The sequence below is a fragment of the Acomys minous genome (assembly GCF_964271855.1).
Source record: "Acomys minous genome assembly, chromosome: 9".
NCBI lineage: Eukaryota > Metazoa > Chordata > Mammalia > Rodentia > Muridae > Acomys > Acomys minous.
Window position 1 is genome coordinate 81,626,919 of NC_140490.1, and position 25,139 is coordinate 81,652,057.

Here is a 25,139-nt window from a genome sequence, read left to right on the forward strand (position 1 = left end):
TATAGCTGGGCAGACACTCAGCTATTCTAACACAGCCATGCTGGCCTGGCTACTTCCCAGCCATGTGCCCTGTTACCTGCCATCTTAGGCTTTCCCTGGGTGCTCCTGCTCCATCTGTGTCTTCATGGCGCCTCCCTCATGGCAACCCCTCATCATGACCTTCTCCTTCCCACTCTCCCCCTCCTGGCATTGCAAGTCGTGCCTCAACTCTCCTGCTCAGCTATTAGATGGTCAACATTTTATTAAACAATCCGAGATGATGGAGCACAATTTTTATACAGCACTGAGGCAGGAGATGCTTCGTAGAAATGACATTAGGGGCTGGAGAGATGGCTCAGAGGTTAAGAACACTGACTGCTCTTCCCAGAGGTCCTAAGTTCAATTCCCAGCAACAGCATGGTGGCTCAACCATCTATAATGTGATCTGACGCCCTCTTCTGGCCTGCAGGTGTACATGCAGGCACAACACTGTATACATAATAATAAATTAAAAAAAAAAAAAAAGAAATGACATCGGGCCTGCAACTCGATCTCTGGGTACAGAAATCACCATTTGAAAACACAGTGCACAGGATGGAGAGAGTGGTCAGGTGTTAAGAGCACTAGCTGTAGCTGGGCAGTGGTGGCGCACGCCTTTAATCCCAGCACTCGGGAGGCAGAGGCAGGAGGATCGCTGTGAGTTCAAGGCCAGCCTGGTCTACAAAGCGAGTCCAGGACAGCCACGCTACACAGAGAAACCCTGTCTCAAAAAACCAAAAAATAAAAAATAAAAAAATAAAAAAAAGAGCACTAGCTGTTCGTCCAAAGGTCCTGAGTTCAATTCCCACCACCCACATGGTAGCTCACAACCATCTATAATGTGTCCTGGTGCCCTCTTCTGGTGTGCAGGGGTACATGCAGGCAGGGCACTGTATAAGTAATAAATAAATCTAAAAGAAAGAAAGAAAGAAAACACGGCACAAAACCATCCCCTGACACCACTGAGACCCTGTAATAGGACTTTGCTACTTTGTGGGTTCTTTCTTCCGCCTCTCTCCACCCCTTTTCTTCTTTTAAACCGCCTAACACTAGATAAGAGAGGGAAAAAAGGATAGAGAGGAAAACAAAGTGTTTGAAGTTACTTTTACAAAACTGTTTGTTTCTCTTAGCTTATTTCTTAACCTGGCTATTGCACAAATAATTGAAACTTTTTAAAAAGGTTTATTTGTTTATTATTATGTACACAGTGCTCTGCCTGCATGTACACTTCAGGCAGAAGAGGGCACCAGATCACATTATAGATGCTTGTGAGTCACCGTGTGGGTGCTGGGAATTGAACTCAGGACCTCTGGAAGAGCAGCCAGTGCTCTTAACCTCTGAGCCATCTCTCCAGCCCGACACTCTTTTATAATACAAGGCTTCCCAACACAGTCTTGAGCAGTTTAAGCCGGCTCTTAACCCTCTATGTTATTTTGTCTCACTCTCAGCAATACTTGCACTTTGTAGCTTTCCTCAGCTCATCTCCCTCCTCCTGATCTTCCTGGGGCCCCGCTGGGGTTGAAGAGAGGAGAGGAGGCAGGGCAAGAAAGGAGAAGGGAAGCCGGGCCTGTGGTGGTGCACGCCTTTAATCCCAGCACTCGGGAGGCAGAGGCAGGTGGATCGCTGTGAGTTCGAGGCCAGCTTGGTCTACAGAGTGAGTTCAGGTCAGCCAAGCCTAACACAGAGAATAAACTCTGTCTGGAAAAACCAAAACACACACAAGGAGAGAGAGAGAGAGAGAGAGAGAGAGAGAGAGAGAGAGAGAGAGAGAAGGGGCTGGAGAGACAGCTCAGAGTTTAATGCAGGAAGAACACTATATGTATAATAAATAAATAAATCTTAATAAAAAAAAATACCAGCCAAGGCTATATAGAGAAACTTCATTTCAAAATACCGACACACAGACACAGACACCCCCCCCCCACACACACAAATATAGCTAGGCATGGTTGGGTACACCTTAATACCAGAACTTAGGGAGGCAGACACAGGCAAATTTCTGTGAGTTCCAGGACAGCCTGGTTAAAAAAAAAAAAAAAAAAAAAAACAAGCCAAACCAAAAAAAAAAAACAAACAGAAACAAGCCAGGCATGGTGGCACACATCTTTAATTCCAGCACTTAGGGAGGCAGAGATGGGCAGATCACTGTGCGTTTGAGGCCAGTTTACCACAGAAATATTATAAGAATATGTTTTCATTTTAATCTCAGGTGTGGGTATATGGGGCTGCTTCAGGTTGTCCACAGCAGCTGACTGTGATTTGCCTTGTGCTCTAGCAGACGCATGGTTTTGTCAGCTGCAGATAGTGTGTGACATTTGGAATTCCCCAAGACAATTTCACAGGGTATTTAAATGGTAGAGCCCCAGTATGTGGGTTATGGTGGGTTGGTGGTTGGATGCCGTTGGGTATAGTTGGTTGCGGTTTGTTAAGTAGTCATGCACAGAGAAGAGAAGAGGAGGAGGAAGAGGAGAAGGAGGAGGAGGAGGAGGAGGAAGAAAGAAGAAAGAAGAAATAATTAGGTATTCTGACAATAAAGAGCAAACTTGTGGGGGCTACGGCAGCTCACAACTGTCTGTAACTCCAAGATCTGACACCCTCACCCAGACATACGTGAAGGCAAAACACCAATGAACATAAAATAAAAATAAATTATTTTTTTAAAAAACAGCAAACTTGTTCCAAGGATCTTGACAGCCCTGATGCCCCTCCCCCACTGCCCTCCTTCTCTCCTGTCTGGTGTCAGGTGGTTGAAAGGATGGAAGAAAGAAGAAGCCATAAAGCTGTAACACTCCTGTTACAGGGCCTGGGATCCTGACGGCTGAGGTTGGTATTTACCCAAAGAACTGGATGACCCTCACGAGCCAGAACTAAGTCTAAAGAGCTGTACATCAGGCTGCAGGAATGGCTCAGAGGTTAAGAGCACTGGCTGCTCTTCCAAACGTCCTGAGTTCAATTCCCAGCAACCACATGGTGGTTTGCAACCATCTACAATGAGATCAGGTGCCCTCTTCTGGTGTGCAGGCACACATGCAGGCAGAATATTGTATAAATAAATAAATAAATAAATAAATAAATAAATAAATCTTTTAAAAAATAGAGGTCTGTGTCCCGTGTCCCTTCTGACATTCTTTCTCTCCTACCTAGGGTCAGGGGATTGGAAGAGAGGTGGAGGTATTAAGGTGTGGGGCATTGCTGGATAAGGTCAAAGACCACCCCCCCTCCAGTTAGCCAGCCTAATGTGCACTTAACGGGGAAATTTCGGGCTGGAGAGATGGCTCAGTGGTTAAGGGCGCCACCTGCTCTTCCAAAGGTCCTGAGTTCAATTCCCAGCAATTACATGGTGGCTCACAACCATCTATAATGAGATCTGGTGCCCTCTTCTGGCCTGCAGGTGTACATGCAGGCAGAACACTATGCATAATAATAAACCTTTAAAATTAAAAAGGGGGGAGACTCACTTTTTGGGGGGCAGATTTTGTCTTTTTTTTTTTTTTTTAGTTTTTCGAGACAGGGTTTCTCTGTGTAGCCTTGGCTGTCCTGGACTCACTTTGTAGACCAGGCTGGCCTCGAACTCACAGCAATCCTCCTGCCTCTGCCTCCCGATTCTGGGATTAAAGGCGTGCACCACCACGCCTGGCTTTTGGGGGCGGATTTTGAAACAGGGTTTCTCTGTGTAGCCCTGGCTGTTCTGTACTCACTTTGTAGACCAGGCTGGCCTTGAATTCACAGAGATCCACCTGCCTCTGCCTCCCCAGGGCTGGGATTAAAGGCGAATAGAACCACTTTTGACTTTCGATCCTAGTGGGCCCCTGAATCCCATATGGTAAGTGGTGTCACAGACCTGTTCATGCTCTGATAAAAACTTAAAAGGCACCTCCTGATTACCAGGGGCTGTTTTCCCTTCCCCAGATAAGACTCTCAAGATATTTATTATAAAAATAAGCCATACACTGGGATCTCCTTTTTAAAAATACAACTCCCAGGGCTTAAAAAAAAAAACCCGGATTCGAGCTGGAGAGATGGCTCAGAGGTTAAGAACACTGTCTGCTCTTCCAGAGGACCTGAGTTCAATTCCCAGCAACCACATGGTGGCTCACAACCATCTGTAATGAGATCTGGTGTCCTCTTCTGGCCTGTAGGTGTGCGTGCAGACAAATAATTACTGTACAAATAATAAATAAATAAAAATTAAAAAAAAAATCCGGATTCTCCAGTGGATGTCGCTTTTTATGGTCCGTCCCTTTTGAGCCTTCTGGTCTCTTGCCTTTCTTTCTTGTCCTGGATTGTTTGGTCCCTTTGGCTCAGCTTTGACTCCCCGTTCTACACCGAAGAGTGCATGAGGCTTAGAATGCACAATAAACTGTAGTTCCTGGCTTTTCCAGCAGTCTCTTTTCAGCTCTGGGTTCTGGCGGCTGCTTTCTGCACTTTCCAAGCCTCAGCGCTGCTGGGATTGCCCTTCCTGCTTGAGAGAAGCAGCAGGGGCCTCTTCCCGCGGAGAGATGTGAGAACCTGGCTTCTCTCTACCCCAGAGCCCGAGAACGCGGGTAAAGGGCTGCGTGCCCTCCAGGAGAGTCGCCACAGCGCTTCATTGTGGTCCTGATGCCTAGGACATTAGATTCCCCACCCCTGTTTGTCCGGTTTGCCTGGTTCTCTGTCACAGTAGAGCACTTCTCCAAGCAAGCTCCCCGAGTGAGCGCCACTGGAGCAAGCTCATCACAGCGCACACAGGCCAAGGGGCAGCTCCCTGAGCAAGCTTCCCCAGAGCTTGGAGAGACGGAGGACTGAAGGACGATGTTAAGGAACCCCAAATAAAATAGAGGTTTTCTAAAAAAGGCATTTTATTTTTTTTAAAGTTTATTTATTTATTTATTTACTATGTATACGGTATTTAACTGCACGTACACCTGTCCACCAGAAGAGGGCACCAGATCCCATTATAAATGGTTGTTAGTCACCCTGTGGGTGCTGGGAATTGAAGGCAGGACCTCTGGTAGAGCAGCCGGTACTCTTAACCTCTGAGCCATCTCTCCAGCCCATAAAATAGTGTGGAGAATTGCCTTGAGTGGAAGTAGCAGTTGTCAATAAAGTGCTATTTAGCCAATCAGCTGGGCAGAAGGACAGGAAGTGGAAGGCGGGTACGGGAGGGTGGGAGGGGCGGGGGAGGCGGTTCCTGGAGGGGAGGAGGAGCCAGGGGTTGACAGGTGAGAGTTGAGTTGGTGAGGAGAGGCTGCCCTAGGAGGATCAGACTGGCACGTGCTTGGGATGTAGTAGGTTACGAGGGTTAGAGTGGTTTAGTTTTAGTTTACTGGTACATTAGTAGCAGTTTAGGTTCTGCCCAGGGCAGCGCTTGCAGCTTTGAATTACATTTCAGTCTCATTGTGTCAGTTATTGGCTTCCTAGGCCTTAACAGATACAAACTGCAACAAATTGACGCCCAACGAATTTACTGTATCCACACCCATAAAAATACTTTGTCACAGCTTGGTGGGAGGAATTAACTCCCCGCCACCAAATAAATAAATAAATAAAAAAGACACAATAACACAAAAATTTTGGTGTTTGTTGAAGGCTCTTTTAAATGATGCTATGATACAAATAGGAGAGAGAGAGAAATCATGTAACTGATTGTGAATACTATTTTATTTTATTTATTTATTTTGGTTTTTCGAGACAATGTTTCTCTGTGTAGCCTTGGCTGTCCTGGACTCACTTTGTAGACCAGGCTGGCCTGGAACTCACAGTGATCTACCTGCCTCTGCTTCCCGAGTGCTGAGATTAAAGGCCTGAGCCACCACTGCCTGGCTTCCATAGGAATTCTTATGCAGAGGGAAGATTGTATCTTAGAATGGATATTTTTACCACACAAAGTAAAAAATTAAAAACCTACATAGAAAAGGTTTCTGAGCCAGGCGTGGTGGTGCACACCTTGAATCCCAGGCAGAGAGGCAGGTGGATCACTGTGAGTTTGAGGCCAGCGAGTCCAGGAAAGCCAAGGCTACACAGAGACCCCTGTCTCAAAAAGGTTTCTGAATTGATTCTAAAGGGAAAAATGAGACTTCACCAGTTAGCTGGACTAGATCCAGCTGGGATTGTGGTACCTTTTACTAATGCTGAGATTGCCTCATTGTGGGCCGACAATAAACACTGGCAGAGGGCTTGCAGTGATTTTTTGTGAGAAATTAAGAACAGATACCCTAAAAGCAAGCAACTTCAATTCATTAAAAAGAACTGATTGGATTCTTCCTTGTATAGAAGATTCCAATTTCTGGTGGTCCCTGCATTTCACATTGATGCCAATAAATCAAAAAGAGCAGGTTATAAGTCAGGAAATATAAGCAAGGTAGTTGAGAGTCCTTATGATTCCGTTCAAATATCAGAATTATATGCAATTCTGCTGATGTCATCAGAGTTTGAAGACTCTCTTAATACAGTTACTGACTCTCAGTATGCTGAAAGGGTTGTTTTGAATATGGAAACTAATGACCTAATTCAGGATGATTCCGAATTAATTCCACTATTTATTCAATTACAAGTGACCAGAAACAGAAACCATCCATTGTATATAACTCATATAAGATCTCACACAGGTCTACCTGGACCTCTACACAAGGTAATGAGGAAACTGATCAACTATTGATGAGAAGTGTATTAGAAGCTTCAGAGCTTCACTTTAAAAAAAAAACACCATGTTAACAGCAAAGGTTTAAAAAAATGATTTTTCTATTACTTGGCAACAAGCCAAGGACATTCTGAGAAAATGTCCTATTTATTCCATATATAACCAAACTCCATCACCTGCAGGAAGTAATTGTCATGGTAGCTAAGAAATGAAATTTGGCAAATGGGTGTATTTCCTTTTACAGAGTTTGGTAAACGGAACTATGCGCACCAAACTATAGACACATACTCTAGACACATACTATACACACATACTATAGACATACTATACACACATACTATAGACACATACTATAGACACATACTCTAGACACATACTATACACACATACTATAGACACCTACTATACACACATACTATAGACACATACTATAGACACATACTATAGACACATACTATAGACACATACTATACACACATACTACACACACATACTATAGACACATAATATAGATACATACTATATACACATACTATAGACATATACTATACACACATACTATAGCCACATAATATAGACACATACCATACACACATACTCTAGACACATAATCTAGACACATACTATACACACATACTATAGACACATACTATAGACACATACTATACACACATACTATACACACATACTATACACACATACTATAGACACATACCATACACACATACTCTAGACACATACTATACACACATACTATAGACACATACTATACACACATACTACACACACATACTATAGATACATAAGATAGATACATACTATACACATATACTATAGACACCTACTATAGACACCTACTATACACACATACTATACACACATACTATAGACATATACTATAGACACATACCATACACACATACTCTAGACACATAATCTAGACACATACTATACACACATACTATAGACACATACTATACACACATACTACACACACATACTATAGACACATAATATAGATACATACTATACACACATACTATAGACACCTACTATAGACACATACTATAGACACATAATCTAGACACATACTATATACACGTACTATACACACATACTACACACACATACTATAGACACATACTATAGACACATACCATACACACATACTCTAGACACATACTGTACACACATACTATACACACATATTATAGATACATACTATAGACACATACTATACACACATACTATAGACACATACTATACGCACATACTATACGCACATACTATAGACACATACTATACGCACATACTATACGCACATACTATAGACACATACTATACGCACATACTATACGCACATACTATAGACACATAGACACATACTATACGCACATACTATACGCACATACTATAGACACATACTATACGCACATACTATACGCACATACTATACGCACAAACTATACACATATACTATAGACACCTACTATACACACCTACTATACACACATACTATACACACATACTATACACACATACCATAGACACATACTATAGACACATAATCTAGACACATACTATACACATACTATACACACATAATATAGACACATACTATACACACATACTATACGCACATACTATAGACACATACTATACGCACATACTATACGCACATACTATAGACACATACTATACACACATACTATACGCACATACTATACGCACATACTATACGCACATAGACACATGCTATAGACACATGCTATAGACACATACTATACGCACATACTATACCCACATACTATACGCACATACTATAGACACATACTATAGACACATAGACACATACTATACGCACATGCTATATGCACATACTATACGCACATACTATACGCACATACTATACGCACATACTATAGACACATACTATACACACATACTATACGCACATACTATACGCACATACTATAGACACATAGACACATACTATACACACATATTATAGACACATACTATAGACACATACTATAGACACATACTATACACACATAATATAGACACATACTATACGCACATACTACACACACATACTATACGCACATACTAGAGACACATACTATACGCACATACTATATGCACATACTATAGGCACATACTATAGACACATACTATACACACATACTATACGCACATACTATACGCACATACTATAGACACATACTATACGCACATACTATACGCACATACTATAGACATATACTATAGACACATACCATACACACATACTCTATACACATAATCTAGACACATACTATACACACATACTATAGACACATACTATATACACATACTACATACACATACTATAGACACATAAGATAGATACATACTATACACATATACTATAGACACCTACTATAGACACATACTACACACACATACTATAGACATATACTATAGACACATAACCATACACATATACTCTAGACACATAATCTAGACACATACTATACACACATACTATAGACACATACTATAGACACATACTATACACACATACTACACACACATAATATAGATACATACTATACACACATACTATAGACACCTACTATACACACATACTATAGATACATAATCTAGACACATACTATATACACATACTATACACACATACTATACACACATACTATAGACACATAATATAGATACATACTATACACACATACTATAGATATATACTATAGACACATACTATACACACATACTATACGCACATACTATACGCACATACTATAGACACATACTATACACACATACTATACGCACATCCTATACACACATACTATACGCACATACTATACACACATAGACACATACTATACACACATGCTATAGACACATACTATAGACACATACTATATGCACATACTATATGCACATACTATACCCACATACTATAGACACATACTATACGCACATACTATACGCACATACTATAGACACATACTATACACACATACTATAGACACATACTATACACACATACTATAGACACATACTATACGCACATACTAAACGCACATACTATACGCACATACTATACGCACATACTATACGCACATACTATACGCACATACTATAGACACATACTATACGCACATACTATAGGCACATACTATAGGCACATACTATACGCACATACTATAGGCACATACTATACGCACATACTATAGGCACATACTATAGGCACATACTATAGGCACATACTATACGCACATACTATACGCACATACTATACACACATACTATACACACATACTATACACACATACTCAGAAGTTGAGTGGGCAATGGCTTTAAGTTCTGAATAGGCTGATTCTGTTATTATACATGTATTAGAAGTCATAGCTGTTATGGGAATACCTAAGCAAATTAAGACTCTTCCAACATATGTCTCTAATAAAATAAAATATTGTTAATGTATTATAACATAAAACATGTTACAGGTGTACCACACAATCCCCCAGGACAAGCAGTCATTGAAAGAGCCAATCGTACTTTAAAACAAATGCTCATCAAACAAAAAGGGGTATCAAAGACCCCTCCAGAGATAGATTACATAATGCCTTGTTGATTTTGACTTTCTTAAATGCTAGTGAACAAAAAAAACAATGTCTGCAGCCAGGTGTGGTGGCGCACCCCTATAATCCCAGCACTCGGGAGGCAGAGGCAGGTGAATCGCTGTGAGTTCAAGGCCAGCCTGGTCTACAAAGTGAGTCTAGGGCAGCCAAGGCTATACAGAGAAACCCTGTCTCGAAAAACAAAACAACGGCTGCAGAGAGAGACAATGGATTTTAGAAGGATCTGCTGAATTAGATCAGCCTGTCCGCTTCAAAGACATCCTGACCTCAGGATGGAGAACAGGAAGTGTGTTATGATGGGGTAGAGGTTTTTCATATGTTCATACAGGAAAGGAGAAATTGTGGGTTCCATCCAAACTGATAAGAAATAGATATGACAGAGGAAGACCCCCTGAAAATCTTACACACACTCTTAATCCTAACACAGTGGAGACTGAGGCAGGAGGATCTCTGTGAGTTCTAGACCAGCCTGGTCTCCACAGTCTGTCAGAGTGTGATCTCCTGCTGATAGGATCATTTACTTGCAGAGGCAGCCTAGGATTTTTTTTCTTTTTCGAGACAGGGTTTCTCTGTATAGCCTTGGCTGTCCTGGACTCACTTTATAGACCAGGCTGAAAGATTTAATTATTTATACAGTATTCTAACCGCATGCCTGTCTGCACTCCAGAAGAGATCACTAGATCTCATTATAGGTGGTTGTGGTTGCTGGGAATTGAACTCAGCACCTTTGGAACAACAGACAGTGCTCTTAACCTCTGAGTCATCTCTCCAGCACGACAGCCTAGGATCTTTTGCTGCTTTAAACGGAGTATTTTACCAAAGCACCACGAGAACACACTAATGAATTGCCAGACGCGATTTATTCGAGTTTTTGTTTGGCTTGCGGCTCTTCAGACACGGTATGTAAGCCTAGGCTACTCCTACAGGCTGCAGGTTGGGCCAGTTCTAATTAGCTGGTATTGCAAGCGTGTGTCATCACATCCGGCTCAAAGAACAAAACAAAAACAAACAAAAAACATGGCGGTCACACTTGCAGCCCAAGAAACCCGGAAGCTAGGGCAAGACAGTTGCTATGGATCTGAGGACTGCCAGCACTAGATAGTAAATTCCAAGCCATCCTGGGCTACATGAAACTTTGTCTCAAGAAAGGAAAGAGAGGAAGGAAGGAAAAGAGGAAGAAAAAGAAAGGGTAGCTCGGCATGGCGCACGCTCGGGTCATCCCAGAACTCAGAAGGTGGAGGCACAAGGAACTGCATGGCGAGTGTGAGGCTAGCCTAGGCTACGCGGGACCCTGACTGAAGAGCGGAAAGAAATGAAATGAACAAACAGGCCAAGCACAAACTCACACAGCTTGCAAGAAACAAAAATCTTCTCAGAAAAGAGCTAGGAGGACCAGTGTCAGGTTTCCATGGAAACAGCATCCCGGCAGCTCGGAGGGAGCTTAAAGGGCACCGCCTACTCGCCTCTGCCAGCCAATCACGGGCTCCGCTGTGTCCTGCGCATGCGTAGGTGCATGACCGCGCCATCGGCTTGGCTCCCTCAAGGAACCGCGTTGCGCAGGCGCCAGACCGGTAGCTCCCTGCGCGTGCGCACTCGGGACTCCCCGGCAGCTCTGGCGCGCCTGCGCCTTCCCAGCGTGCTCCGAGCGCGCGGGCGGCGGGCGCCTCAGTCTGGAAACGACGGCGGAGTAGCCGGCGGCTGCGAGCCGAGCTCCCCAGGAGACCAGGGCGGTCCAGGCGAGAGGACGACAGGAGGACCATCCCCCCGCCCGCGCGCAGCCGGCCGCCATGAAGCCCCCCGCAGGTAGGAGTCCGCCCCTCGCCCAGGCCCTGGGTCTGTCCCCTCCCTGTGGGACTCCCGACCCCCTTCCCTCATGCGCAGAATGAATGAGCTAACTTTCCCAGGACTTTGCTCGTGCCTCCTGCCATCCTAACGAGAGTGAGGTGGACTGCCGACGGGGCTGAGCGAAGCCCCACACGTGATGTAAAGGCACGGGTTTCTGGAAGGCTGCCTGCCTGGAGGCGGTGGCGTGGGAGCCTGGGTGCCAGGAACGTGTGCCACCTGGCACTTGAGAGAGGTCAGGGTAGTACTTCCAATTGGGTCCTTTTGTTTTTCCAGTATTTGTTATTTTTGAGTGTGTGTGTGTGTGTGTGTGTGTGTGTGTGGTGCGCGCACGTGCGGGTAGCATCCACGAAGGCCACGCGAGTGTGGGGATCCTCTGTACCCGAAGTCAGTCACGGGTGGTTGGGAACTACCTTTTAGGGATGCTGGGAACTGAACGCTGGTCCTCTGGAAGCGCAGCAAGCTCCTTTGACCACTGAATACAGCGGAGCAGCGCCTTCTCTGCTCAAACCCCCACCCCCGACCCCCGGCTGGTTGGGTGCCTTCTCTGCTCAACGCTCGGGCCACCCCCCCGACCCAACCCCCGACCCCCGGCTGGTTGGGAGACCGATCTTTTTCTTACCAGGCCTGGTGGGCTGGGAGCATCCCAGACGATGGAGCTGCATGGGAGGGGTTCCATTGTCAGGTGTAGCCGGGACTGCAGCCTAAGTGTTTGTTTGTTGTTTGTTTGCTTTTCTGTGCATTGGTGTTTTTGCCTTCATGCATGTCTGAGAGAGAGTGTCAGATCTTGGGGCTACAGACAGTTGTGAGCTGCCATGTGGATGCTGGGAATTGAACCTGGGTCCTTTGGAAGAGTAGCAAGTGCTCTTAACTGCTGAGCCATCTCTCCAGCCCCAGGTTTTTTTTGTTTTTACCGTGCGTGCATGTGTGCGTGTGCGTGCGTCCGTGCGTGCGTGCGTGCGTGCGTGCGTGTGTAGGGATATTCATGTGGTCGGAGGAACAACTTGCAGGATTCTGCTCTCCTCCCACCTAGTGAGTCGAGGAAATTAAACCCCAGGTTGTCAGGATTGGCAGTTAGAGCCTTCAAACTGTTTAACCAGATTGATATCCCCTGGACTTGCCTAATCCAGAGAAGGCAACTGAGCGGGTGCCAGCCTGCCTTCCCAAGCGTGGGAGACCGAGACCAGAAGGCTCCCAAAATGCCCAAAGGTCTCTGTGTGACCTCATCCTGTATCTTAGAACATGGTCCAGGGTGTGTGGCACGTCACACCTGCAGCTCATCTCCCGGTGTGATCAGGATCATGGTGACAGCAATGGTTAGAATTTCCTGCTATTCAGGAACTGGAAGGGACTGGAATGGAGGCAGTAATCCAGTGTTCACAGAGGATGTTGAAACCCTAGTTCTCCTGAATTTATGGACTCTCCCTGTTCTCATGGCTGGCCCTGCCCCAGCTTGAGGAGAGAGAGGGGGGAGTGTCCCTTGTGCACACCTTGGGCTCTCGCAGGCCAGGGCTAACCCTGAGTTTCTTCTTTAGTGTCTGCCCAGCTTTCTTATTTTTTGCTTTCAAGACAGGGTTTCTCTGTGTAGCCCTGGCTGTCCTGGAACTCACCCTGTAGACCAGGCTGGACTCAAAACACAAGAGATCCACCTGCCTCTGCCTCCCGAGTGCTGGGATGACAGGTGGGGACCACCACCCAGCCATGGTTTTGCATTTTGGGACAAGGTCTCTTGTATCCCAGGCTGGCCTCATACTTGATATGTAGCCATGGGTGACCCTGAACTCTTGTCCCCCTGCCTCAGTTTCCCGGAGCGCTAGGACGACAGGCATGCCCACCACACCTGATTTTTATGATGGTGGGGGTGGATGAGCCTTCGTGCAGGCTGAGCAAGTGCTCTACGCAGTGAGCCTCAGCCCCAATTTTATTTTTATTCGATTGAAACATGCTTGCGCTGTGTTCTCCGTTTAGACCTCAAACATGGAATCCTTTTGTCCCAGCCTCCAGATCACTGAAAACAGGCGCGCTTGCACACACATACACACACACCGCACTTAGTCCACCTCCTGGCAGGGAGCCCCCTTCCTGTCCTTGCCACCCCATCTTCAGGGCCTTCGGTGTCATCTGCTGAGAGCGTGAGTGTATGTAAGGATCTGCCCTCAGGTCAGCGTGCGTCACCCGCCCTCATTTTACTGGGCCATGAACTGTACATCAGTTCTGTATGATGCACAGTAAGATGGTCCTGCCCAGCTGCTTCGAGTCATCAGTGTTGAACAAGTGTTGTGGAGCTGTGGGGTCAGTGCCGGCAGCTGCCACCGCACCTGTCCACGGGATGTGGTTCTCCTGGTTGTCCCAGAGTGCCACCTGCCAGCCCCCACTTCCACACCTGCCTTTGTCACTGAGGCCCAACATGGCAGGAATGGCCTTAATTATAGCTTGGCAGCACAGGGGTGTGGAGGGCCACACCTACTCCTGGAAGACGTGCTGCTGGATGGTTTGCAGAACAGAGGGCCAGTAGGAGGACAGGCTTCCGGAAGCTCCTCGGGGCCAGCCTCTTGCAGTAGGGGGCTCTATAATCTCCTTTTTGTAAGAAGTTAGAAACCTTGAAAAGACGCAGCTGCCCAGAACTTGTGCCTGCGTTTCTTTTTGGTTTGTTTTGTTTGTTTGTTTGTTTTTAGTTTTTCGAGACAGGGTCTCTCTGTGTAGCCTTGGCTGTCCTGGACTCACTTTGTAGACCAGGCTGGCCTCGAACTCACAGATCCACCTGCTTCTGCCTCCCAAGTGCTGGGATTACAGGCATGCACTCCTGTGCCTGGCTTGTACTTACATTTCTAGGATAGCCTTTGCCAAAGTAGCAGGGCCCCTTAGCAGTAGAGCCCCTGCCTAGAATCCTCCCCGCCCACCCCTACTGCCCACCCCCAGCCCCGTGAGGGACTGGGGCATGGCCCCTGTCTGCCCAGCCCCACCCCCACAGCATGAAGACCTGGGAGCATGGCTCTGTGTCCACACATGGTCCCTGCTCATGACGTTGTTACTTCAGTGGATGCTGGGAGGAGGAGAGTGGACAGACACACCTGGGCCACTTGCTTATGGACCTGCTGAGGCCCCGGGTCTCCTCCTCCTCTTCCTCCTAGCAGCCTCTGCTGGGGACCCTGTGGCTGCAGCATCCCCTTGCTCCACGGTGAATCACCTGCGCTGGGACCTGAGCGCGCAGCAGATCGAGGCCCTAAGCAAGGAGCTCATCGAGCAAACCAAGCGCGTGTATGACCGCGTGGGCGCCCAGGACTTCGAGGACGTGTCCTACGAGAGCACACTGAAGGCACTGGCCGATGTGGAGGTGACCTACACAGGTGAGCTCAGGAGGTGTCACACTGTGCGCATCCCTGCAGGATGAGCATAAGGAGCCAGCTCCGGGGCACCCCTGAAACCTAGGGCTTTGTGGCTTCTGGCTCCTGGGTGTTGGCTCCTGGGCGTTGTGCACTGCCAAACAGGCCTCATGTGAGTTCGTTTTCTAAGGATTTTTTATTTTTAGGCCAGGCTGTGGCACAGTTATGAGTCAGAGAAAGGTGGATCTCTGGGGCCCCCAGCCATGCCTGTGCCCGTGTGTGTACTTCCCACTGAGGCCAGAAGGGGGCGTCGGGTCCCCTGGAGCAGGAGCCACAGGCAGTTGTGAGCTGCGTGTGCTTGGTAACTGTGTGCTCTGACCGCTGGGCCATCTGCCTGGTACCGTTGTTTTCTGAGACAAGCCCTTGACTGTGTCGCCTGGGCTGCACTCAAATGTGTAATCCCTGCACCTCAGGCCCCTGCATGCTGCAATGACAGGTGCGTGTCAGTATTGTTTGGCTTTTTGTTCTTTTTTGATATTTTGATGTTTGTTTATGTTCTTGTGCGTGTGGAGTGTCATTCATCATGATGGGAGGGAGGGGTGGCCTGGGTCCCACGGCTGGCGGCTGGTCCAGGTGCTGCTTGCTTCCCGACAAGAACAGACAGACCTGGAGGCCACATGTTGTCCCGTTTCTTACTCAGGGTAAAGCCCACAGGCTAGGCGAGGCTCCCAGTTTCACCAGCAGTAACGGAAATGAGTTTTCCACTGGGTGGTACAGTTAGCTCTTTTAGAGTGAAAGTGTGGTATCGGGTGGCAGTGGAGACTCGAGCAGTGGAAACTCGGGCCTTCCAACGGCCTGTGGTGGCGGGGATGCCACAGCGCTGCAGCCCCTTGGCTAGGCTGCTGTGCTAAATCAGCACAGCAGGGGACGAGGGCTGTGGGCAGCTGCTCGCAACTGGGGAAGGCAGGTCCAGTGAGATGTCGCCTGCAGTCAGCACCAGGCTTGCTGAGATGGAGTAGGTGGCAGTGGCTGCCGGGGCTCTGCCATTGCTGTCTGACCAGCAATCATTCCTCAGACGTCAAGGTGGGAGAATGGTGCAAGTGAGACAGACAGACAGACAGACTGTGTTTATTTTGTGAATCAGGACCATAAGCCTTGGGCAGGAGGGGTGTGTGAGGGTGAATGTGTTTGATTCCCTGGGGTTAGGGGCTGCCAGGATACGTTATCTACATGTAACAAAACAGCCCTATCATGAGAGGGGAACAGCTGTACCAAATTATCCTAAGGGTGGGGAAACGGCTCTAGGAAAAGTCAATTAGTTAAAAGCCTGGTGTCCCATGCCTTTAATCCCAGCACTCGGGAGGCAAGGCAGGCAGATCGCTGTGAGTTCAAGGCCAGCCTGGTCTACAAAGTGAGCCCAGGACAGCAAAGGCTACACAGAGAAACCCTGTCTTCAAAAACTCAAAAACAAAAACAAACAAACAAACAAAAAGCCAAGACGCAGTCAGGTGTGTTAGCACAGTCCTGTAATCCCAGCAATTGGGAGGCAGAGGCTCTGTGACTTCTAGGCCAGCCTGGTCTACAGAGTGAGACCAGGACAGTTAGGGCTACACAGAGAAACCCTGCTCAAAAAACCCAAAACAAAAAATAAAAATAAAAACCAAGACCATCCCTCCCAACCTCCCAAGACATCTTATTAGCACGGGGTGGGTATCTCCAGGAATCCCCAGGTGCCTAATGAACAGGCTCCTTATCAGGAAAGGGCTGGGCCTGTGGGCCCTCACTGGCTAAGTGACTCTCTCCTTAGAGCTTCTAGGGTTCAGGTAGAAAGGGGACCCCGCTGAGAAAGGGGGTCCATGGCTATATGCCGAGCTCCCAGGAAGCGCCAGACTTGGACCTTTCCAGCAGAGCCCCTCCGTAGAGGTCAGAGTATACTTGCATCCCTCCATTGTTTCGTGCCAAAGTGCGGATCGCAGAGGTCACACTCAGGTGGTCAGGCCGGGTGACCAGGTACCTTTGCCTGCGCCAGCTCAGCAGCTTTGCTCTGAGTTACCCTTCTGTGCCTGCCAGACAATCCTGAGTCCTGGTCACCTCCCTGCCTCAGCACACACTCTCACAGGAAGTCGGCTGTGAGCATGGCATCTTCCGGATGCTGGGGGGTGAATGAGCTACAGTTGTATTCAGGTCTCAACCTCAGGGTCCTCGGGCCCCACCCAGGGCTGCGCTGCCGCCGTCCACACTGAGCATGTCAGAGCCTCGCTCTTGTCCTGGCTGTGTGATAGTCTGGCCTGCGGTGGGAACTGCTTTCCTACCTCTGGCTGTTGTGGGTCCTGCTGTGGCACACACACAAGATTTGACGGTGACCTGGGTCACAGGGCAGGTGTGGTAGTGTTCAAGCTTGTACGGCCCCAGATGGAGGCACGTTCCTCCTGCCTCAGTTCCCGTGGTGCTGGGATGGCTTCACCGCCTGCCCCGGTGTGAGCTGGTCAGCGCGCCTGACTGTGTCCCAGTGCCCCAGTGTCTGCTTTGCTGCCCTGAGTCTGCACTGTGGTCTCACCAAGGCTGCGGGTGGCGGCAGCGATTCCCCTCTGTTCCAGTGCCTGAACCTGGCCTGGTGTGACAGTGTCTCCGCAGGTGCCTGCTCCTCTCACCTTGTCCCCGTGTCTCACCCTCAGTGCAGAGGAACATCCTCGACTTCCCCCAGCACGTGTCCCCAAGCAAGGACATCCGAGCAGCCAGCACAGAGGCTGACAAGAAGCTCTCGGACTTCGACGTGGAGATGAGCATGAGGCGGGACGTTTACCAGAGGGTCGTGTGGCTGCAGGTGGGCGGCCTGCAGGGCAGAGGGTGGTGTGGCTGCAGGTGGGCGGCCTGCAGGGCAGAGGGTCGTGTGGCTGCAGGTGGGCGGCCTGCAGGGCAGAGGGTGGTGTGGCTGCAGGTGGGCGGCCTGCAGGGCAGAGGGTGGTGTGGCTGCAGGTGGGCGGCCTGCAGGGCAGAGGGTGGTGTGGCTGCAGGTGGGCGGCCTGCAGGGCAGAGAGCAGGCGCTGTGGGAACCGTGCAGTCTCAGCTTGCAGAGGCCTCCAATGAGATTAGGCTTTTGTTGTTGTTGTTGAAATGCCTGTTAATATTGCACATAAAATGTGATACAGAGCCAAGTGTCTGATTCAGGCAACACTTGGCAGGCTGAGGCAGCAGGATCAAGGCCAGCCAGGCCCTCTTGGGATAAAACAGGGTGTCGTGGCACATGCCACAAGAAGTTCAAGGTCACCCTGGGTTCCCTGCTGAACTGGAAGCCAGCCTGGGTTTTCACAGTGCTGATTGGTGCCTTTGTGCACCATGGCCCGCCTGAGGCGGGGTGCGCTCAGGAGCAGGATCCTGTGGTGCTGCTGGGTGGGGTGGCTCCCTCCGTCTCTGTCTCAGAGCTGGGATCTCTGGGTGGCTCCGTGCCGGCTGTACAATCATTTACACATTTGTTAACATTTACCTCTTTACTGGGTAGGGGCCTGTGGAGACTTTTCTGTCTTTCCGCTGTTTGTGCCGGGGATTGAACACTGGTCTGTGGGCTTGGCTGCAATCTCCTTCACCCTTTTGTTTTGTTTTGTTTTGTTTTGTTTTGTTTTTCTCAAGACAAGGTTTCTCTGGGTAGTCCTGGCTACCCTGGACTCACTCTGTAGACCAGGCTGGCCTCGAACTCATAAAGATCATCCTGCCTCTGCCTCTCAAGAGCTGGGTGGGATTAAAGGCGTGCGCCACCACCGCCTGGCTTCATTCATCCTTGAAGCCACCTGTCTCACAATCAGATTGTGGGTTGTTTGTTTTAAGATGTTTGGTTCTGGGGCCTAGAAAAATGGCTCAGTGGTTAGAGCACTGGCTGCTCCTCTACAGGACCCAGGTTAAATTCCCAACACCCATTTGACAGCTGGGAACTATCTGTTAAATCCAGTCCCGGACACCCAACACCCTCACACAGACATACATGTGGGCAAAACACCAATGCAAGTAAAATAAAAATAAAATTTTTAAGGTGTTTGTTTTTGTAATTACATGTATGCTTCTCTGTCTGTCTATGGGTGTGTTAGTGTGTGCTGCTGCCCACAGAGGCCAGAAGTGGGCACCGTATCTCCTGGAGTTCTGTGCTCTCTGTGGGTGTGAGAGCCACAGAAGGGGCAGACTTGTCCCCTGTTGTCGCCTGGTGTTTGACATGAGCATCTGCTTCCAGGAGAAACTCCCCAAAGACTCCCTGCGGCCTGAGGCAGCACGCTACCTGGAGCGGCTGGTCAAGCTGGGCCGGAGGAACGGGCTGCACCTCCCTCAGGACACACAAGAGGTGAGGCCGCTGCATCAGAGCCACTAACCTGCTGAGGTGGCAGCATCCAGTAGGGGCTGAGGCTGAGGGATGCCAGACCCACACTGTGACTCCCAGCCCAGGAGAGCAGAGCTAGCTCAGCTGCCCCCTCACGGAGTCACTGTGGTCAGTAAGAGCCCACATTCTTTTGGGTGAGGGAGAGCTCGAGACAGGGTTTCTCTGTGTAGCCTTGGCTGTCCTCCATTCACCTTGTAGACCAGGCTGGCCTTGAACTTACAGAGACCCTCCTGCCTCTGCCTCCTGAGTGCTGGGATTACAGGAGTGTGCCACCACGCCCGGCTCGAGAGCCCACATTCTTATAGTGTGGTCCTGCTTGACGCAGTGGACCCACGCCCACACCTGGTCCCCTTCCAGTGAGCTCTGGTTGGCTGGGTGGCTTCGAGGAAGTGCCTGGCGTCTCCCAGGCTGAGTCCATACCCAACAGGCCCAGGAGCCCCCGAAGGCCCCGTGTCCCCAGCACCTGCCCCAGTGGTGTCTGCTGAGAACTTGGTGCTGCGGTTCCTGGACCTGGACTGTCCACGCGCAGATGGCAAGAGCCTGAGGCCGAAGCCCAGCTCCCCTGCTCTCCCTCAGCACAGCCGAGGGTCGCCCCAAGTGGGAGGCCTGGGGCACAGTGGAGGCGGGGCCCTCACACGGCCGTGTCTCTGCAGAAGATCAAGAGCATCAAGAAGAGACTGAGCCTGCTGTGCATCGACTTCAACAAGAACCTGAACGAGGACACCACCTTCCTGCCCTTCACGCGCGAGGAGCTGGGTGCGTGCACCGTGGGGCGGCTGTGGCACACCCCGCCGCACAGTGGGATTTAGCCCAGGACAAGGTGCTGGGTCTCAGCCCAGGCCTGGGACTTGGACGGTCAGTGCCGCCTATGGCGTCCGGGCCTTCACCCTGTGGCTCTCTGGTTCTAAGGACCTCGGCCCTCACCGTGGTCACCCACAGCCCCCGAGGGTCCCTGCAGTTTCCAGGGTTGGGGTTGCTGAGCGGCGTCTGCTGCGTCACAGGCGGGCTCCCGGAAGACTTCCTGAACTCGCTGGAGAAGGCGGAGGACGGCAAGCTGAAGGTCACCCTCAAGTACCCGCACTACTTCCCGCTGCTGAAGAAGTGCCACGTGCCCGAGACGCGGCGCCTGGTGGAGGAGGCCTTCAACTCCCGCTGCAAGGAGGTGGCTGCCCCCACTCACACTGCCCTCCCCTCGGGCGCAGTTGCCCACGGTGGCCCTGTGCTCAGATTCTCACTGTCATGGGGACACCTTGGTGGCCTTGGTACAGCAGTTCCCCCTTTAGCTCTAGATCAGGGGAGGGCGCGTGATCCCCCTGGTGGTGCTGTCGCTCTGTGTCAGCCCAGAGGGTTGCATAGGACAGGGCGTGGAGTGGGGACACCTGTTCCACTTCCATTGGCTTTAGAGTCACTGCGGCCTGGGCTCCCCACTGCCCTGCAGCTGCAGCGTGAGGTGGGCACTTGACAGCTGTGGACTATGCAGAACAGGCTGGGCTTTAACACACACTGTCCACCTACTGTGGACCTCAGATCCCAGACCAGGGGCTCCACCTCCCAGTGGCTTGGGAGGGATGGCTTCTGTCACTTAGCCATTCAGAGTTTCCTCTCACACAAAGGTCTCCGCTGACCTCCCAAGCGCCCCTGTTTATGGCTGGGAGGCGCTGGGGCTAGAGTGGCCAGAGCCACCTGAGTGCTGGGAGGCGCTGCCGTGGCCACTCCTCAGCTCCATCCTCGGCCTGCCCCTCCCTTCCCTGGTTATTCCACCTGTTCTGAACAGCCCTGCCCTGCCCTCGTAACCAAATGGCTTGTCCTCCATGGCCTGTTGCACCATCTCTGTGGCAGGTCCACTTTCTGTGTGATCAGGTTGGCAGCCACCCCTCACCGCTCTGCACCTGTAGCCCTGGCTGGCGCGCTGCAGAGCTGGGGCCACATGGTGCCTGTGTCCCTGCAGGAGAACTGTGCCATCCTGAAGGAGCTGGTGTCGCTGCGGGCACAGAAGGCCAGCCTGCTGGGCTTCCAAACACACGCTGACTACGTCCTGGAGATGAACATGGCCAAGACCAGCCAGACAGTGGCTACCTTCCTAGGTAGCCCTCCCTTCTCCCCGCTCGCCACGCTAGGGAGCCCACACCCAGTGTCGCAGCCTCCGCAGGCACTGGCCCTCCCTGTTGCAGCTGTCCTGTCCTGGCTCTGTGTGGGTGACGGTGGGCAGCGGGGTGGCCGAGGGTGACAGTGGTGCCTCTGCAGATGAGCTGGCGCAGAAGCTGAAGCCGCTGGGGGAGCAGGAGCGCGCGGTGATCCTGGAGCTGAAGGAGGCAGAGTGTGCCAGGCGGGGGCTGCCGTTCGACGGGCGGATCCACGCGAGCGACATGCGCTACTACATGAACCAGGTGGAGGAGACACGCTACCGCGTGGACCAAAACCTGCTGAAGGAGTACTTCCCCATGCAGGTGGTCACGCGCGGGCTGCTGGCCATTTACCAAGAGCTGCTGGGGCTGACCTTCACGCTGGAGGAGGGCGCCGCGGCCTGGCACGAGGACGTGCGGCTGTACTCGGTGCGCGACGCCGCCTCTGGAGAGGAGATTGGCAAGTTCTACCTCGACCTGTACCCCAGGTGGGCACAGGGACCTGCCAGGACACCCAGGGTCACCGTCGCTTACCACGTTGCTCAGCAGTCTGCATGGGGGCAGAGGAGCAGGAAGTCCAGGGCAGCATGGGGCTGGTGCTGCGGGGAGGGTGCCCGGCCAGCCCCAGTAGCCGTTGACGGGTACCGCGTGCTGCCTACTGGCTCTAGGTGCCCAGGTGCCTCGTGCCTGCTCTGACCTCACCTTCCTCCTCAGGGAAGGGAAGTACGGCCATGCAGCCTGCTTCGGCCTGCAGCCCGGCTGCCTGCGGGAGGATGGCAGCCGGCAACTGGCCGTCGCGGCCATGGTGGCCAACTTCACCAAGCCCACGCCCGACACGCCCTCCCTGCTGCAGCACGACGAGGTGGAGACCTACTTCCATGAGTTTGGGCACGTCATGCACCAGCTCTGCTCACAGGTGTGCGACACGGGTGCCCCGGGCTCGTGTGTGGCTGGCCACGCCATGGCCACCTGCAGGCCGTAGGGTTCAGAGCATTCACCTGCAGTGCAGAAAGGGGCGTGTGCGTGGCTGTGCCGTGCTTTGTTGTGCAGACCAGAAGACAGCTGACCCTCGTCCACCACTTGGGTCTTGGAGTTTGGGCTTGTAGCATCAGATTTGTCAGAAGCGCCCCTTGCCCACTGAGCCATGTCACTGACCCGCCGCCTCTCCCCTGTGCTGCGGCTGAGGGTGGCCTGCAGTGGTCCCCATCCCCTGATCAAACTGCCATCTCTACACAACCATCTCTCCCAGATGGCTTTGGGGGTACAGTCCAGCCCAGGGCCTCTCCTAAATCTGGGTTGGTGGGTACAGTTTGCAGGGAAGAGGCTGGAGCAGAGCCAGGGCCCCGTGAATCCTACTGAGTGTGGGGCTGAGGAACTGGAGACGGAGACGGGCCTGCGCAGGGCTGAGGGCTGATGGGGCGGGCAGGGCATTGTGTGCCTGGGATTTTTACCCACCTGTGTCGCTGTAGGCGGAGTTTGCTATGTTTAGTGGGACGCACGTGGAGCGGGACTTTGTGGAGGCGCCGTCCCAGATGCTGGAGAACTGGGTGTGGGAGAAGGAGCCTTTGATGCGCATGTCCCAACACTACCGCACGGGCAGTGAGGCCCCGCAGGACCTGCTGGAGAAGCTCATCAAATCACGCCAGGCCAATGCAGGTGAGGCCGTCTGCAGCGCCCATAAATCCTCAGCCAGACTTCCTGCGGCTGAGGCTGACCTTTGACCTCCCCCCAAGGTCTCTTCAACCTTCGGCAGATTGTCCTTGCCAAGGTGGACCAGGCCCTGCACACACAGACTGGCGCAGACCCGGCTGAGGAGTATTCCCAGCTCTGCCAAGAGATCCTGGGGGTCCCTGCCACACCAGGTAACCACCCAGCACAGCCTGCCTCGCCACCTTGCTCCTCCTCAGGCCTGGAGCTGAGCCTGAGCCTGTTAAGGGGCCTTTCCTGGGGTGCTGTGCACATCCTGCAGAGCCTAGGACACCTTCAGTGTACTCAGGAGCTGTCACCACGGCCCCACGCTGCCCTCTGCCTACGCCTCAGTGCATCCTGTGTCTCTCCAGGGACCAACATGCCAGCCACTTTTGGCCACCTGGCTGGCGGCTACGACGCCCAGTACTATGGCTACCTGTGGAGTGAGGTGTACTCCATGGACATGTTCCATACGCGCTTCAAGCAGGAGGGGGTGCTGAGCCCTAAGGTGAGCTGCTGCACACTGCCCCTGCGCCTCAGCCCACGTCAGCAGAGGGGCAGCACCCAGGCAGGCCTGCAGCACTTACACCCCCTTTCCCCAGGTTGGCATGGATTACCGGACCAAGATCCTGAGGCCGGGGGGCTCTGAGGATGCCTGCACCATGCTGAAGCAGTTCCTGGGCCGTGACCCCAAGCAGGATGCCTTCCTCCTGAGCAAGGGTCTGCACGTGGAGGGCAGCGAGCCGCCTGCCTGCTGACCACCCCCCAGCTCGCCGCCCGTGCCTTAGCCCAGCCAGCCTGGGCGGCCTCGGTTGCCCTGGGGCCTAGGGATGAGCTTGGGCCGATTTTCCATCATTGTCACACCCCGGCTCAAGGTCCCCTGGCATCAGGCTGCCCCAGTGGCCGCCTGTTTTCACTAGCCCCTCCCAGCACCTGACGTGGACGTGGTTAAACTTCACACAGGGGCACCTTCCTACTCCTCCCTGTACTGCTGTGCCCCACAGGCGTGGCCTGCCACTGCTCTACTACTCTGGGCTGTGACATTCTTGGGTCACATGACAGTCCAGCTATTGGAGGGTGCTAAGGAATGGAGCCAGGGTCACCTGTCCAGTGTGTCACTCAGGGTCATTTGTCTGTTCTCAACAACCAGTTTCTTTCTGGACCTTTCTAAGGGAAGATTGGGAGCAAGACTTGGTGAGGGTCTGCCACCTGCTGGCTGTGTACAGTATTGTAACCTCTAGCTGCCATTAAATCTGCATTTAAAAAAGAAAAATGATGCCTTCGTGTAGCCCAGCCGCGCCGCCTCTGACATGGTCAAAGAGTAGTGTGCACACACAAGCGGAAGGCTGGTAGCCACGCCACACCGCACTGAGAGGAAGCTGGCGAGACCAGCCCTGCCCTGAGTAACACAAGATCCCGACTAATATGTGTGTCCGCTCTCCGGAGACTGAGGAGGCAACTCCAGGCAGGGCAGTTCCAGGTCAGCGCGAGCTCTGTGGCTCATTCCTCACT

At 51.0% G+C, this 25,139-nt stretch overlaps 1 protein-coding gene across 2 annotated transcripts; it reads left to right on the forward strand.

Annotated features, from left to right (window-relative positions):
• The first annotated feature begins 11,865 nt into the window (after positions 1–11,865).
• Positions 11,866–24,900, forward strand: THOP1 (thimet oligopeptidase 1). Of its 2 annotated transcripts, none has more exons than XM_084796486.1 (13): positions 11,866–12,090; positions 15,261–15,476; positions 18,128–18,276; positions 19,672–19,779; positions 20,469–20,571; positions 20,817–20,977; positions 21,764–21,899; positions 22,060–22,426; positions 22,653–22,854; positions 23,408–23,594; positions 23,672–23,800; positions 23,999–24,135; positions 24,230–24,900. In XM_084796486.1, the coding sequence occupies exons 1-13, from the start codon at positions 12,075–12,077 to the stop codon at positions 24,383–24,385; spliced, it is 2,067 nt and encodes a 688-aa protein (XP_084652612.1). In that variant the 5' UTR covers positions 11,866–12,074; the 3' UTR covers positions 24,386–24,900. The 2 variants fall into 2 exon arrangements, with proteins under 2 accessions (XP_084652612.1, XP_084652613.1); XM_084796487.1 differs by having other exon boundaries at positions 15,264–15,476.
• Positions 24,901–25,139: the final 239 nt, after the last annotated feature.

Bases quoted from the DNA above. Each gene is read 5' to 3' on its own strand.
- THOP1 (XM_084796486.1), top strand. The intron at 20,572-20,816 runs GTGCGTGCACCG...GCTGCGTCACAG, and splicing joins CTTCACGCGCGAGGAGCTGG to GCGGGCTCCCGGAAGACTTC. The intron at 22,427-22,652 runs GTGGGCACAGGG...CTTCCTCCTCAG, and splicing joins TACCTCGACCTGTACCCCAG to GGAAGGGAAGTACGGCCATG.